This window comes from Castor canadensis, chromosome 8, assembly GCF_047511655.1.
Source record: "Castor canadensis chromosome 8, mCasCan1.hap1v2, whole genome shotgun sequence".
Classification (NCBI taxonomy): Eukaryota; Metazoa; Chordata; class Mammalia; order Rodentia; family Castoridae; genus Castor; species Castor canadensis.
The window spans coordinates 10178533-10196706 of record NC_133393.1 but is presented as its reverse complement, the minus strand read 5'-3'; the positions used below and the strand labels follow the sequence as shown (position 1 = coordinate 10196706).

Below are 18174 nucleotides of genomic sequence, written 5' to 3'. Positions count from 1 at the left end.
TATATTTCATTTGAATATATAAGATTTATATTTAACCTAAATATAAAATGTTTCTAATTATTAATATTTGTGTAAAAATTACATAAAAATTCAACCATATTGAACAATAAATACAATTTTGTATTGTGACATTTGCCCTATACTTAAGCTATTTTCAATTGCTACTTACTTTTGACCTTGACTTCTCCTACTGAGTAAAATTAACAAGAAACAACCTCAAACTGGTACTTTTTATAGTTTTGGACATCTTTTCCTCAATTCAAATACTGCTCAGGATTGACGATATGGTTATTCACTTGGTGCTTCTGATCTTTACAACAGCGTGGGTCTAAAAGCTTATAACATAAAGCCTTCCGTGATGTTAGGATCAAAATCATTTAGTTTTCTTTCTATTTTAATTATTTCTTCCTGGATTATTATCTAAGCCTGCTTTCTGTTAGTCTGAACTTATCAAGCCAAAACTGGCATTTTCCTACAAACCTTTCTCAACTTGGTAGCTTCCTTCTATTTTTTTAAAGTGATGGTTTTGCTGACTTTTGTAGCAGACTTAAGTTTCTCAGACAACAAACAGATACACACACATATACGTATATGTAAACCATCTTTATATTTCCATGACTCAACACAATGTCATCTCTATGTCTACATTTGATCCAGTAAAACAAATTTCACATTGAATAATTAGTATAAATTAAGTACAATCAAGGATTTCCCTCCTCTACCTATAAGTTCCAAGTTAATTTTCATACTGTCATGGTGCCAATGAGTGGTGGTTGTCATGAGATATTTAATTCTTTCTTATCTTAGTAACAGTTTTCATGGGACACACTGCGTCTTCTTTGTACAAACTATAATGCATCTTTGTAAGCTACATCCCCATCCTTCTACCCCTTCTATTACAACCCATCCAGTAGATACTGGGAACATGGCTAGGGTTTTGGCAAAGTGTTCTGCTCCTTATATCCCCAAATGTATTGAGACTCTATTGCTTCTCTCACCCCCATCCCTGATCCCTGATGCTCAGCTTAGTAAGATAGGGTCAGAACACCTTCTCAAGGTCAGTTACCAGCAACTCTGATGTCTTCCCTTGCTCTGGGCTACAGACCCTTCATCCTCTAGGGTAGAAACCTGGATTTTATTTCCACATGTTTCCTCTAAGCTGTTGACAGAGTGATCTTAATGCCACTATTCTGCAGGCTTCTAGCTGTGGATACTCAGTCATTTTTCCCCTCATTCAAAACCATTCACTCTCAACTGCTTTCTCTCATGTAAGTTTCAAATTTCTATTTTGCAACTGAGAACCTGAGAAGTGACTGGTTCATTTTTTTGAGGGTAAAAACATTCACACAATGCAGGGAACACTCTTACTGATTTAGTTAGGGAAATGGTGGTATGACAGGAAGGTAATACCAGAAGTGTAGATTAGTTTTTCTAAATATTATTATACCATATATGTTTGTACTTCATATTCATTCATTTAACACTCATTGCTTACCTATAATACCCAGACAGACAGTTAGTAGCCAGATCCAGTGGGACTTGGATTTTTCTTAGTATCACTTATTCCCCGAAATCCTTCTTGACTCTTTAGCCAGTTTAAGTTCCCTGCTATTGATGGAGCACTTGGCATGTTACATTCAGTGGTATTTGTCACACTGAATTATATGTTTGTCACTCCTTTTTGTAAGACCGTATGCGAGGTAAAGGCAAGTGCTGCATGTTCTGTTTGCTTCTGCACCCTACAGTCTGGCACCTGAGATTTCTTGGATAAATACATAATTGAATAACTAAGTCTAATTACCTTGATAACTGTTAAGAGGTACCTGGACCCCTGGATTCAGTGCCCGGGCTTCTTTTATACCTGATGGGACATTTTGTTTTGCTCCGTTCTTTCCTACTGATTGTACAGCCTTTTAAAAACTCTTAAACTACAGTGTTGTTTCCCTCAAATGACTTCTCTTGTGTGTGGCTCATCAAATGTTACTGGTCAATGAGGGTGCAGGTCCTGGGAACTCCCTGTGCAGACTGTAAGGGCAGTTTTTGAGCAAGCTGAGCTGTAATGCTCTTTTTTAATTAATCAATTACTTTCCTTTGTACTTCTTAATTGTTCTTAGCTTAAATGTCATTTCTGAGAGAAACATTTCCAAAACAGAATCCAAGACTTCTTATGTGACATTGAAACCTTTATATTTCCTTCTTGGAATTTGTCAAATTTTTAATTAACTTACAATTATATACTTATTTTGTTCAGTGCCTGTTTTGCCACCAGTCAATAAAGGTCTGCAGGGAAATCAAGTCTTTTTTGATGACTTTGTATCTCCAGCCCCTCACACGATGCCTCAAACATGGCAAGTGCTTAATATATATTTGTTAAAGAAAAGGATTAGGTCAGAATGATGAAAAGAATTTCAAACCTGTGGTCACTTCCAAGTTTGACACTAGCCTTTGAGAGATCTTACACAGTCAACATTTGTTGTTTGTTTTGGCTGCCAGAGGCCGAACCCCTTCAGTGTTGAGAAATTCCTAATATTTTGTATCTTCCTGGGAAGTAGGAGCTATACAACTCTTAATTAAAAAAAAAAAAAAACCAAACCAAAACACTGAAAATCACTCATTTCCCAGGATTCTCCCCTGTAGCTAGAGTATAGCTGTGGCCACGTAGAACCAGCCACCACTCTGTTTCAGGCCCAGTGACTTTGGATCCAGAGACAGGGAGTTCTCTCCCAAGGTCACAACTACAGCAGCAGTGGTTTCTGCATCAGAATTGGTCCACAGTTAGAGGTTTGAGTATCATTTCTGTTTACTGGGTCTCAATTCTAAGTACAGCATTTCTAGTGATGCCCTGTATTTACTAGTGTCCTTTAAATAAATCCTTTTTCTGCCTCACTCAGCCAACATCAATTTTATTACTGGTAGCTCAGGACCTTGGCTGATTCTTCTTGGGCAAACTAATCTTTCTGGGCTTTAGTTTTCTCATCTGTGAAATGGAATGGGGAAGAGGAATGAAATGATATTTTAATTATCTTCAAAGCTCTGAGGGTCCATAAAATGGCTTTATTTCAATTATTTAGTTCAATTATTTAAAGGGCTATAGTGTATGTAGCTTATATAACTAAAATCACCTGGCCTCTCAGCTTGAGTATTTGCTCCTTTCCCAGTTTTAACATTCCACCCTTGGTTCACCCATAAAGAACAGGGACTTCCCCACCTCCTATTTTGTTGAACTAGATTATTTGTACATTATTTCCTGTTCTTTAAGTCAGCTACTGTCTAGTCAGGGAATATTGTGCTCAGTTTTAGACCAAAACTCCAAAACACAGATGCACAGAATGACATGACCTAATTTGCCTTCTCTTTTGAATTGCAGCTTTTGCTTGTTTTTTGAGTAGTGATATTTTAAGATTTGAGAAAATTGCATAGTTCTTCTTTTCTTTTGAAGTATGAATTCATATTTTCTGCTTGGATAAGAATCAGGCTTAGCATATGGCAGGTACACCAAGTACCTCAGGAAAATATCTTCAGAAATTCATGAGGAGAGTCTGGGGTCGTTGGCCTTAGTTGGCATTCTCTTAGCAAAATAGAAGGAAGGAAGAAACTCAAAGTAGGCATACTTAGATTGTTGAAATTTCTAAAAGGTATTGTAGAAGCTAAATATCATCACCCTTAGTTTCAACATGTATGAGAGGATCCAGGGCCAAATAAGATAGGTCAAACTGTCAAGTTTCCTACCTTCCTACTTTCTGTTGCTCTTATCACTCAGTGACAGTCATTCCCATATGTGAAAGGCAGTAGTCTCAGAACTGGGATTTTTAATACTATCTTTTAATATCATTTTCCTATGGCTTGGAGACAAATCCATGTACTTGTTAACTAGACCCATGATAGAAAAACCAATGTTTTCATCCCTATGCTTCTTCTAATTGCATGTTCTCCTAAAGCAGGAAGTACTCTGTCCTTTGCCCTTCTTAATTCAGCCATCTATGGACCTCATTTCCCTCCAGCCACTGAAATGTCTTCGCTGTCACTAGTCTAACTGGTTCTGCAATGTGACTCAGTTTTGTTTTAAGTGGGGAATTTATTCCACCTCTTTGGCCCGCCTTTTAAAAGCTTTTACTTTCACACCAATTCCATGTCCTCTTCTCATCCATTTCATTCGTCAAGGTAGCATGTGAGTGAAGTCTGACTCATATCTGGGCAAAGGAGTCTGGTCAGGAGAACTGAGATTTCATTCTGAAGTGGTGTGCACAGAACATCAAGAATTTTATCCGACTCACACGTTAGTAGGACTGGACCATGACTGTGACCAAGAAGAGACCCAGAGTGTCTTGTAGACAATGACTCTTTTACCCTTCCACCCCCTCCTTACGTACTGAAGGAGGGTAGAACCTCCCTCCTTAGAACTCATGCCTACTAGAATAGTTCAGATACATTGGGCCCACAGGCAGAGCCATATGCAACTTGGAGAATTTACTTTCAGCCATGTTATTTAATATTGTTTTAATTGGTTAATTCACTAGAATTGAGTAATTATGAACAACATTGTTTTTGTGACATTTAATGCCAGCTTGAACTAGAGCTGGCAAATACTGATGTCTCTGGTCCTCTAGCAGGATTTATTTAAAACAAACTGAGTTGCAGATGTGTGAATCTTTTGTAGAAACTAAACACGTATTCTGTGAATTTCCTCCCACAAAACTGTCTAATTTAGGAATTTGAAGTTTTAGTGCTTTGTCAGTGAACCAAATGGCAGTGATAAAAGTGAAGTGATTAAAAAATAATCAAGTTAGAAAACATTGTCAGGTACAGGTGCCTCTGTTAGAACTGCTTTAAGGCTGTTGGAGAGGTAAGTTTTAGAAAATGGAAATGTGGACACACTTAGAATTGAGGAAAGCAAGGAATAAACTGATAAAAAGGTTAAGCCCACTCAAATGTAAGTGGAAAGCTCTGGAAAAATGGAGGGTAATATGAAAAGCTTGGAAACTTTTGTAGAGCATATCTTGTAATATTTTTAATGTTAAATGTTTAACATTTGTGCTGTACATTTTAAAATAAGGTTATAGAAAATAAATGTGTCTCATTTCAATTTTGTATTCATTTCAAAAACACAAATAACATTGTGTAATACCTTTTAGATCCAGTCTTTCCCCTCTCTTTTTGTTTTAAGCCTGATTTCTGTCCATTCAGCCTTATTCTAAACCCAGAAGCCACACAATGATTCATTTGCTATATGTTTTTAAAACTACAATATATTTAATTCCTCTATGTCCTTTAAAAACAGACAACATAGTACAAATGTTTCTTAACTCTTTCTTGTTCTCTGCTGCACACTTCCATAAAAATTGAAAATGTAAAATATTATGGACTAAGTGCAAATCTACTTTTTTGTCATTGACTTTGGCATCAACACATAAAGTAGCTTTGAGACACTGAGAAATCCTCACAGGATTCATCCAAGAAGCAAGGATAGGGCTATGTTAAGTCCTTAGATGTCCACTAAAGAAAGCTTTGTTTATATAGTTAGTGTTTGTTTGGGGATTTGGAAAAGGAAGACTCTCACTGTACCTTGAGGCACCCATTCTATTAACAAACAAAAGTCATACAGACCAAACCACATAAAAATTTCTCCTGGGTAAGCTTATGTGGAACGATGAAAGAGCAAGCCCAATAGGAGAGCCGAGTGTGTGCCTCAGGTATTAACAGTCTATATCTGTTAAGCACGGGTGAGAATTTTGACTCAGGACCCGAAAGCGTGGCTGCAGTACACTAAAATAGAGCTGCAGGATAAGCAGGAATCCTGGGATCATTTGATTCATCTGTTGGGGATTCAGGTTCTCTGTAAAATGGTTATTATTAAGATTATATAACTATTATATATTAACTATTATACAGTTAATTATATAATAATAATTATTATATATTAACTATTATACAGTTAATTATATAATATATAATTATACAGTTATATATTAACTATTATACAGTTAATTTTTGGAGACATGCTTTAAAATTCTTGGGTGGAATTTTGGAACTTGGGACTTTAGGGCAGATTTCCCATCTTTCATTCATTCTTGCTTCTCTTTTGGTGATGGTGCTGGGGATGAAACCCAGGGCCTCACACAGGCTAGGTAAGGACTCTACCACTGAAATGCACCTCAGTCCCCAGGCTTCATTTTCACACACCCCACAAAGGTGGGTTTCCAGGGCCAAGACACCCCACAGACAGGCTATTCCACAGGTCATAGACTGAGGCTTTGGACCACTTCTTATATATGATAACTCTGTTTCCACTAAAGCATATTGAAATGTATGCACACTTATGCACACACATGACCTTATGGTAATAAAACTTCTCCAATTGAACTTCTAAAGCAAAAAGTAATTATAAATATTGTTGCTTTAACTGTTATTGATAAAAAATTGCATCATACTCCTTGTCATTGATCCTCCACATAACTAGTCATTTCCCTGGTGCTGGGAGTTGGTATTTTCTTTTTTTTTAAGTTAGGGAATGAGAGAAAGAGGAAGCAATGTGGTCTCCAAGAGTGGCATTTTTACATCTTCCAAAGGTTTTTAGGGCACTCAAAGATAAAAGAAAGGTATATTTTAAAATCTAACAGATGAAACTAATCATCATTAGAGATGATGAGGGTGTTTTAAACTGTATCTCTATTCCTTAGTTTGAAAATTAAGAGGCTGCTCAGGTAACTATAATTTTGTGAGAGAGAAAAGTGCTTTCTTCCTGTTCCTATTATTGTAGCATGGGCATGTAATTCTCTGACTAGTTAGACTAACATTATTTAATGCTATGATATCAACTCTATAACACTCTTAGGAGAGGGTTGCTGAGAATGCTAAAGTAGAAGACACCCTGGAAAGATTACAACAAATACAAACAAACAATGAAAACAAACTGGTGTCTACTACATAGAGGACTGATTTGAATATGCTCTCATTGTTTATCTTATATAATTAATATTCTAGCAGATAGCAATGTAAGAGCACTTTCAAGTTAGTGCACTCTCTCTCGGTTAAAGCCTGAAACAGCTCAAGTTTAAAATAAAAAATCAAAGCTTGGGCTTCATTTGCCAGTGTTAACACTCTAATTCAAACTCCTTAGATAGTTGTCAAAACAAATTAACCAAGAGTGGAAATTCTATGTGTCAGACAGGGATGTGTCAGTTTTATTCATTGTTGTATCATCCACACAAAACGTAGGAGATGCTCAACAATACTTGTCGATTACGGGTAAACAATGATCTTTCTACCTGCTATCTCTGCCTGCTGCACTTCATCGTCTATGTCAGTCTTCCAAAGGAAAGAGCTCACAATGTATTCTGCCCATAAACCTTCTAGTGCCTTAAAGAATTAACTGCAAGCTCAGTAATATATTATACAAAGTCATGAACACATGGATGCTCTTTCCTTCCGGCCTCATCTCTCTCATATCAAAGGAAATTGCTCATTAGCTACTGTCAAAACTTCACTTATTCTTGTCTGTGCCTTTGCTCATGCTGGTTTCCCTACTATTATTTTCACTTGGCAAAGTACAGGTTATATGTTCCATCCTCCATGAAAGTTTTCTTAATTCTCCCACTAGGAATTTTCTTAATTCTTCCACTAGGAATATATATAATATAATATATAACAAAATTATGTCTTTTCTTGCAGTTATTTCTATTTCATAAAGAGACAACTTAGACACTAAGACCTACTGGTGTCCTTATAGCACTTGGCATAGTGTCTTGTCCAAAGCATTTGCTAAAAAGCCTTTGCTGACCTGAAGTAAGATCACTTATGGGGTCAGGGAAGTAGTTATAGGGCATCAGTTAGTATTACATTATTAAAGGGACTAAGTTAGAGATGATGAGGGTGTTTCAAACTGTATCTCTAATTATTCCTCAGTCTGAAAATTAAGAGGCCTCTCAGGTAATTATAATTTTGTGAGAGAGAAAAGCACTTTCTGGAAAAAAGTCTTATTTTATACAACTGTGCCATTTTGGCTGAAGCTGGATGACTCTATTTCACTTTACAACCCAGTGAATTTCCACAGTCTGATCCTCAAACTTGAGAAAAACTTCAGCCAAAAGAAATAACATTTAATAACAATCTCTGAAGAAAATGAATATTAGAATTTCAAACCAGGGCAGAGTTTCTCAGTTTCCTGGGGCAAATGTGGAAGATTTAAAATTTCATCAAGGTGAGCATATTTTCTGTCAAGTCTTTAAGTGAATGTGGGTTGAGAAGACTGCAAAGCTCAGGGGAACTGATGTCTTTTTTATTATGATTTCTTGCCCCAAAGGCAGTCAAAATCTGACTGTTTTAAGGTTATACCATGGGTCTTTGGGTACATTCAAATTCTAGAGTGGAGAATAGATAGGATGTGATAAACAGCAGAAAGTTAACTTCTTCTGGCTGAGCTTCTCAGAAGTCCATATGAAATTATTCCTATGGACAGGATGAATGGATAAATAGGAAACATAATTCTTGGGTGGGAAGAAGTGAGTTGCTCTTCCTCCACACCTGTTGTCATTGACACTTATCATTGACTAGGTCTCTTGATTCTCTCATCAGGTGGCAATGTTGATTTGTGCTGGTTTCCTGATTGCCTGGATTCCTTATGCAGTAGTCTCTGTGTGGTCAGCTTTTGGAAAGCCAGACTCCATCCCCATACAGCTTTCTGTGGTGCCAACCCTACTTGCAAAATCAGCAGCGATGTACAACCCAATCATCTACCAGGTCATTGATTACAAATTTGCCTGCTGCCAAACTGGTGGTTTGAAAGCAACCAAGAAGAAATCTTTGGAAGACTTTAGGTAAAATTTCAGGAGCTAGAAATGAATCATATTTTGTTTCAAAATCCTGTGACAGTTTAAGCCATTTGTATATCCTATCTCTTTAGGACTGAAGCTACTCCTCTATGAGTAGTTTCAGAAAATCTTTATTTTCTGTTCATCAAAATTCCTGAAACCAAGTAATCTCATGTGTGGGGTTGGACTTTGTCAGTAGTTACTGAGAAAAGTGATTCTGCTTTTGATCCTGAACCAGCCAAGATACTACCCTGTGTTTATTGGAGGAACTGTCTCAGTGGTTCTTAACATCCTTATCTGGGGCCAAATCCATTTTACTCTAGTACTGTTGCATGTGGCATTAATCCAAAATGAAGTTCTCACAACAGAACGATTCTTTTGTTTGGGCATCACAACCAGTCTCTATGAATGTAGGACTTTGGCAGGCAGAGGAGGCAGAGAAGAGAGATGATATTTGTGCAGTGTGCTAAATTCTTTTATTTTATGTTCACAAGAGTCCAGAGTTATCCTTTCTTCTTTTCAGGCGAGAGAAGTGAGATTCAAGTAAGGTTAAGGTTAAGTAAGCTGCTCATGTTTACAGAGCCAGGAAGCAGGAGAATAAGAATTTAAATTTATGTCTTTTCATCTACATTGCTTCTATTGTACAAGGATCAAGAAGTCTTGGGAATCTAGTACCATTTTTCCTAAAGGCCCAAAGGGCTCAGAGAGACACTGAAGAGCTGAGGATGATTGGGGGTCTTCTGAATCCATTCAGGACCAGTCTTAGAGAAAAAAGTGGAACAGGTAGCTCAGTTCATTTTCTGAGCTGAGGTGGGGTGGGGGGTGGGTAGAGCAGGCCCAAGCTTCTATGAGCCCCCATTAATTCTTACCCACTGATGTCCGGGGATTTTTCAATTTAGAATTAGTTATGGGAATGTGAGGGTTTTTGTCTTGTCCTATTTCTGTGCTTGAATAAGGACAACTCTCTTGAACTTTAATTTTCCTTACCATGTGGGTACATGATCAAATGAAAAAAATGACAAAAATATACAAATAAAAGTGGTATTAGTGTTGCTGTGATACAGGGGACAAGACCTACAATTTGGAGATAGAAGACCAGACAGCTATTTGCAGTAGCTCTATATTTTTGAGCAGATTAACTGTGTAGAGTTTACAACTGGGATGAACTGATAGCAACAGGAAGTTATAACAATTAAGCAAAACGGATGTGTGGAAAAGGTCTAAGTGACAATTTTTGGTGTTTTTTCATATTGTTAGTGGTGAATGCTGTCTCTGTTGAACTGAATCATTAAATTCAAATGCTAAAATGCATCGCTGTAGGAAGTAATCACACTTTGCCTTTATCAGCTACCAATATTTTATTATGAATGCAGGTAGAGAGAATAATTTTAATGGAGCAATTTTGGGAGAAAATAATGGTGCACTGCTTCATTTAAAGCAGATGAGAACTTGACAGGAATGGCTGGAAGCAAATTTCACCTAGCTCATGATTTTGCCTCAGACTGGCTCTGTGTTCTGTATGCTCACTCACAAGTGTGAGCAACACATAAATATTCAATATTCAACAAGGAAAAGAAGGAAATTTATGTGGAAGAAAGTGACTTAGGGCCACAGACCTTTGGAAAAATCAGCCAGGCAAGAGACAGCTCAGTTCGTTTGTTCTCATTAGCCATTTATAGGAAATACAGCAATTGCTTTGCTGAGCAAAGCAAGGGCTGTTTCCTTACTGTAGTTTCAGCTTCAGTGAAGAAGCAGGCAGTAGTGCAGAAGCAGTGAGAAAACTTTGGGGTTCTTATGGCTGAAGCATCTTTGGGAAAGCAATTCTGAAGAGGTGTTGAGATGCAGATTTTGGAAGGGTCTGCTTCAGAGAAGAGCAGAGGAGTGGGAAGTAGTCACCAGAGACTTATTTTTGTCTTTGTAAAGAATGAAATGAAATATTGTTTGTCAGTGTTGTTATTAAGAAGCTAACCTAGTAAGTACTGTGGAGGCCCTTAGCATGGGATGAAGGGATATGAAGCCAGAAATAGAGTTAAACTGGATTAGTTGATATACATTATACATTTTTTTTTGCAGTGGTGGGAATTGAACTTACAGCCTTGCATATGCTAGACAAATGCTCTACTATTTGACCTATGACCCTAGCCCTATTGTTTCCATTTCTGAGTTTTGAAATGTATTTGCTTATACGGGGAGACCTTCTTGGGAAATATTTTGAATTCAAATGAAAAACCTAATATATGGACTATGAGCTTAAGGAAATACATTCTGAGTAACTTTAACAGTTCCTGAAATGTTAAATTCATTTTTTACTCACCTGAATTTCAAAATTTCTGAGATCTTGGCAAAAGCTAATGAACCAAAGGAAAAAAAATATGACCAAGACTCATTTTGAAATGTTATTATTCCCCACACTTGGGTGTCCAGAATTAGTCTCTTGTAAACAGTGCTTCTCTACTTTGGCTGCATAATTGAGGCACCTGGGAAACTTTGAAAAAAATCTACCCACAGAAATTTAGATCTCATTGTTCTGAATCGGGCTTCGGTTGCTTGTTTGATGGTTTAATGCTCCCGGATTGTTCTCAGGCACTGTCATTGTTGAAAGCTAGTGAAGCAGAAGATGAGAATGCTCACTAGCTCATATTCACTAAACCTAGCCTCCAGAGAGACCAGTGAGGACCCTATGGCCAGTGACATGGGAAGGGCACTTCAGATGAGGGACCAGTCTTAGACAGAAAAGAAACATCCAAAAGACACACTGAAGGTAGGCTCTGAAATAGTATTTTAATGAAGATAAAGAATAAGAAAGAACAAAACCCTCAACTCTGGCATTACTATTGTAATAAACCTCCCTTGACTACTTTAGTTTGCTTTGCTGCCTTTCCAAAGAATGCCCTTTCAGTAGGTTGTTCACAGGCCCAACCAAGTGATGGGTAGATGTGCAATGAATCTTATTCTAGATTCATGACATAGGAAATATGCTTTAAAGTGGCTTTTCAAAAGTTCTGCTTAAAGAATTCCTTTATTTTGAATATTTTCAATTGAATTATTATTTTTCATCTCTAATTCAAGTCTTATGCACATAGTCTTCATGGTAGTCAAGGTGACACGATATGTACTTATGTACACATAGATATACACATATGTATATATACATATAAATTTACATGATGTGTGTATGTATATTTATATATATCAATTTATATTTTCTTCTGTTATGTCTAGGTTGCATACTGTAACCACAGTCAGAAAATCTTCTGCTGTGCTGGAAATTCATCAAGAGGTATGAAGATGGACACAGTATTTCTCGCAGACACATTTATTCACTTACTTGCCTCTTCACTGCTGTTAACATTCAATTGTGGCCATTCTTCTCTTTGTATTATATTTTTATATTTTGTATACTTTCTTTCTTTTTCCTCAAGCCAGGGTTTCCTGGGAAATTCCAATGACCAAATGAAAAATAGATTGTAGAATACAACTTTAGGGAATATTATCAGGATAAGTATCCCTGGTACTTTGTTTTTCTTATGTTTTAAAACCTATTGGTATGCCAACAGTAGTAAGTCTGAGATATTCTGAAAAATGTTTAAAAGTGTTAATTTTATTACATCATTATCATGATCTTAGTGTAGGGTCAAGTATGTAGTTTATGTAGTACATTTACTTGGGTGACCATTGGAACTGTGTGTTGGGGCATGGCTCTGTGCTTCTGGTTCTCACAGATATTTTCTTTTCATTCTGGTAGAAGATTATACTCTAACAGCAATGATTCTGGAAAGGAGTTCTCTAGGGAAATCAGCTTTGTTGGAAATTCTTAAATGGAAAACTCTTATATCTCTGATTTTGAGGACAAAAAATAATTCCCACTGATGGTAATTTTACTCAAGTGGGTTTTTCTCCTTAAGTTCTAGTTACTGATACAGTGGCTATAACAGGGACCTACTAGGTATAATTGTTTAAGGAATGAATATAGTGAGCATAGCTATTTGTAGTGATTGTTTCTTTGTCTTTTCATTCATTTTTTTCCTCAAAAATACATTTTGAAGTCCAGAGATAAAGAGAGATGCAAGTATGAATGAGATGGATTGATTTCAAAGGCAAGTTCATGTCCTTTAAAAGTTAACAAGAGGAAGGGCATGCAAATACTAGGTCCAAATAGGCCTTCAATTTAAAGTCTATCCAATTCTGTCTCCTAACCTGAAGAGTAGGCCCAGACAGGTGTCCTCCTTGACAATCCATCCTATAGACCTCCATTTCTGCTGTGAACTTAAGCTTTTCTCATCAGCTCATTCTACTCTCTGGTATCTCCTCCTGAAAAGAGGGAAAGAGGGGAGAGAGTGGCCTCCTTTGTGCATCCTCATTTTCTCCACTCCATCCATTTGAAAGTTTATAGAGAATCAGACACTCCCCCAAGTCTCAGCCCTCTGTAATGTGACACTTTCAGTTTCTTTGTCTTTTAGTTTTCTTGAGATTTGTAGAAGAGGATGAGGAAGGAGTTGATGTATATCACTGGTTTAAGATAAGTGTTAAATAGATGATCTATGATTAAAGAAAAAGAGTCAGCAACTCTGCCTGGAGCTTGGGACTGTGTAGCAAAGTCTGGAGAAAATAGACAAGAATTGTCATCAGATAGAGAGGCAAGAGACTTATAGACAGATGTCTTAAACATAGAGGTGTGCAATAGTGTGGGACCTCAGATGGAAGGTGGCACGGGGTAAAGCACAGAGTCAGACTGCCTGGGCTTGCACTACAGCTCTGCACTTTTGTGAACCTGTAGAATGGCAGTGGTCAGAACAGTATCCCAGGGTCATTGTGGGGCTTAGCTGCAGCAATATATACTTAGTTCTGTGCTCTAATGAGGCACGCCCTGCATATTGATAACTGCTCTTATTGCTATCATTAAGGTAGGAGGTGATGTTCTAAAGTGGGGTTTGCTATGGTAGGCCTGGAAAAGCCAGATCAGGAAGTTGTGAGCGTTGTAATGTTCAGAACTACAAATCTGGTGGCACTGTGGAGGGTGGATTATCTGTGTAAGGATGGAGAAAGAAGACAAGAGGTTGTCAGACTAATTAGGGGGCTTTATAAAGAAATTACAATTTATGAGGGCTTGGGCTAAGTAGAGGCTATGAAAATATTAATTTAAAGTATTATAAGAAGTAGGAACTCTTAGCAACTGATTGCCTGGAGGCAGAAGAGTGAATAACTTGGGGCATCTGTTTAGGGAATCCTTTGGGTAAGGAAAAATTGCATGATTTCAAAAGACCCAAAGGAAGTAAGGCAAAGAAGGCTTTTATTTATTTGTTTTTTGGGGAGGATGATTACGGAAGTGGATGATGGACAGATTGGTGGGACGAAAACAGAGAAAAGAACATTCAGTGTAGGTCAGTGTAGATTTGTCAAGAAGATACAATTTAACATTGGCAATTTACAGAAATCCCTGATGGCAGACTGTGCCCTCTCATGTATTAACTGTTTAACTAAAATATGGCCTTTAGCACAGCTTTAAAAACATGTATAAAAAGGGATTAGCAGAGCAAGAGGGAAAAGAGAGTTTAAACACTCAGAGCTCTAGGGGGAGAGCCTAGAAGTAATTTCTGCTACCAATTTGAATATGTGCCTTAAATCCTCCATGATTTGATTCCACATTTATTTGTGATGCCCTGAGAGCTGAGTGGCACCAGAATTGTCACCAGTATTGGTGCAGAAAGAGTTGGTCCTTGAGGTAGAATGAGGAGTCATCGAGGGCTGGCTGCATAAAACCGGGCTGTCAGTGAGGCATTTCCTGAGTGGGTATTGCTTTCTAGGGGCATCCAAAGATTTGAGAAAACCCTGTACAGTCACAAACAATTTTGCTACTTTTGATTTAAGCTGAATTTAGTTTTTTAAAAAAGACACATTGCATTTTGTGTGCTGTTGGGTCTGTGTGTGAGAAAGACCTCCAAGTAACTTGAGCACGAATTAGACATATCCTTTGGGTTCTCATAACTGGCTCAGTGCCTGGTACATGAAGGTACTGGAAATTAAATTATGATTAGGGGAGATTTGAAAACATGGGAAAGACTATCAGATTGACAATATAAAATCCTAGATCCCTGTTCTTCTTCTTATTTTTAACTCCCTGTTTCAAAAGGCTTCCATTTAAACAACACATAGCCTATTAATAAAAGAATTTATGAAATGAGAAGTGAGAGTTGAAATGCCCTAATAACTTGAAAAGCTGGATTTCAAAAATCATACTACTCGAGGTGGAGACAGGAATATTGCAGTTCAAGGCTAACCAGAACAAAGTTAGCTTGAGACCCTGCCTGAAAACCCAAACTGAAAAACCAAAAGACTGTGAATGTGGGTCAAGTGGTAGAGGGCTTGCCTAACAGACTACAAAAACAAACATGAAGGAATCATAATGAGAATTACCAAATGCAAATGTATTTTGACTTTTTCCAAGTAAGGGGAGGCAATAGGAACATATTTCATGGCGAAATCCTATCATTTGATTTGTAAAATGCAGTTTTCTCAAGAATCAAATATCATACTTATTTACCACTGAAATGGTAACTAAACAATGCATCCCTTTCAATCTTCCCTTAAAAAATACACTACTGCTTTTGATGGTCTTTAGCAATAAAACCACAAGTTCCTGAATGGAACTACTTCCCCATTAAGTTAGTGCAAATGAAGGAGAAAAGACAAAGGAGGGAGGAGAGTGGAAAGAGCCAAAGAGCACTGATAAGTAGGATATTGAAGGGATGGATGATGCAAGCATAATGAAATGTCTTGAAGTTTGCCAGAACATCAGAGGACATTAAATAAAGAATGAAGATGTATATCATTATAGAAAAAATGTTAGTGAGGATAGCCTCAGCTTTTGATTAAAAAACAAATTTATTGAGAAGGAGCCAGGTTTCAATGTCCAGAAGGTCAAAGTGGTTACCATTCTGCATTCCACTTGTATTTTTGACCAAAGTATATTAATTGCATTAATTAGTAGGTTTCAGTGTGATATGTCAATGAATGTGTACAGTATCCACTGATCAAATCCAACCTACCTTTGTCCATCCTCCCCCAATACCCCTTCCCAACCCCTACTTATTCCTATTCTGCATTCAGGTTGCCTTTTTTGTTTTGTTTTACCTTCCGCATATGAGAGAGAATATGTGGTACTTGCTTTAACGTAGTGTTCTCCAGTTACATCCATTTTGCTGTAAGTGACTGAATGTGATTCTTCTTTATGACTGGATAGTACCCTATTGTGTATATATACCACATTTTCTTTATCCATCCATCCATTGAAGGGCTCTTGGTTGATTCCGTATTTGGCTATTGTGAATAGTCTGCACTCCTCTTGTGAAAAGGTGACAAAAGGCAAGAATTGAGTAAAGGGAATTTGATTAAGAAAGTACATTCCAAGGAGTGCATTCAGTTTAGTACAAATTTAACCTAAAGTCTCAGCCATCACTGAATGATTTTTTTTAAGATGTAAAACTTCTAGTATGTATGTTCATCAGGTTATAGGACTGTATGGAATATATTCTGAAAATAATTTTATTCCAGAGATGTGAATGAAAACAAGCATAGCATTTAAACTACTTTTCCTGATCACTTTGAATCTATGTCCTTAGCTATGGCAAACATGTCTTCACATGCAGCATAGGCTCTGGAACAGACAGGTACCCAACACGTAACTGCGAGAAAAGTCATTCCAAGTTGTATTTGTACTCCATTGGTTTTCTTTTACTTTTCTTTTTAACACTGACCAAATCTACATAGGCAAATGGTACACTGAGTCATTCAGCTTTACATTCAGGAGTTTTTTATTAAGTGCCTACAGTATACAGTGTCTGGAATGTTTTGGGAAATACAACAGAAAGGGAAGATGTGCTTTCAGTTCTTTAAGAATTGAGGGTTTTGGCAAAAAGCATTGCCAAATGCATATATATTACAAATGGTTCCAATTGTAGCAGTTTTTACATGGGGACTTTAGATATCAAAGTCCTGATGCAAAATATCAGGACAGTCCTGGGGAACTGATCTTCATAGGGCTTCTATTCTCAAGATGGGGAAAGAAGTGTGGAGTTTCTGCGAGGTTCTTAAAGCAAATTCCCTCATTGCCTATGGAAATCATCCACAATCTCTGGATAGTTTGTGTTCTTGGTTTGGGCTAGGACATTTTTATGAACTAGGGAAGAATCCTACAATACACAAAATGAGGCTTGCCAGGTGTTTTAGGGCATAATGAATTGCACATTTTTCTCCCAAGCAATGCTACAGCCTGGGAAACACAGAATAAAAGTTCAAAGTACAGTTTTGGAATTAGCCAGACTTGATCCCAAACTCAGATTCTGTCACTTACCAGCTGTCTGAGCAAACTACTTGGTCTTTCAGAGTCCTCAGTTGTTGTGGCTATGAAATAGAGACAGTCTTACCCCATTAGGACTTGTAAATAATGTCTAAGTGTGTAAGATTCTTAGGATAGTTCTGGTCCACTGAAAGCATAAAATAAATGAAAGTTATTGTGGTACTTATTTGAAGAACCACATAATTATTCCACATGGGTTTGGTTGTGGCAGCTGTGAGCTCTTCTAAAGGTGGTAGAGGCTGTCTGGTCAGGATATAGCTGGATGATGTTCAAGCTACTTGAAAAGGTGAGAAAAACTCAGGTATGATGGGGATAGCCATTTGCAGCAATGTTACAGGAAATCACAAGTGTTAGGAATTGATTCCTGAAAAGATGTTTCCCTGTTTGAGCTGTAGTTGGGAGTGGCAAGCAGTACATCACTGAGAGTGGAGGCTTGCTCCACTTCAGTGGGAATCACACTAGAAGGACAAAGGGGTCAGAGAACCTTGTCTATTTAGCTCTGATGGAAGGATCGACATGACTGCTCTTTCAGTAGACGCTGTGCTGACATGAGAACAAAATATTTCCCTACTATGAAACTTTGGAAGAATAGAGGCAGAATTAGAAATTGTATTTGGGGTTCAAGACAGTTACAGAAATTCAGTTACCTTGACCTCTTGTTCCTATCTGGAGAGTGTATTTAAAGCAGAGAAAATTCTGAAGGCATATCCAGGGTTTTTGACCTGAAAATGTCTATGTTTGATGTAGCTATGCATAGGATGATTTAAATCCTTGTTACCCACAGTATAGTCTATAGACCCAAAGCTTGGGTGTCTTCTGAGAGCTGCTTTGACATGCAGAACTTCGGTCCCACCTGACCCGCTATATCAGAATCTGTCATTTCATGGGACTTCCATGCCCATGAAAATTGGTTAAGTCAGTAGCTCACTGGATGTGGTAATAATCAGAACTTTCCAGACCAGTAGCACCTTAATTAATGGACAGCTATGTGAAAGCAAGGACTTGCAAACT

General features: G+C 37.5%; 1 protein-coding gene across 1 annotated transcript in view; it reads left to right on the top strand.

The window, feature by feature from the left end:
* Opn5 (opsin 5) overlaps positions 1-18174 on the top strand; it is a 48848-nt gene that overhangs the window by 17518 nt on the left and 13156 nt on the right. The window contains exons 5-6 of the mRNA XM_074081690.1: positions 8572-8813; positions 12030-12087. Coding sequence (XP_073937791.1) covers positions 8572-8813; positions 12030-12087 — 300 coding nt within the window. The remainder of the gene's footprint in view (positions 1-8571; positions 8814-12029; positions 12088-18174) is intronic.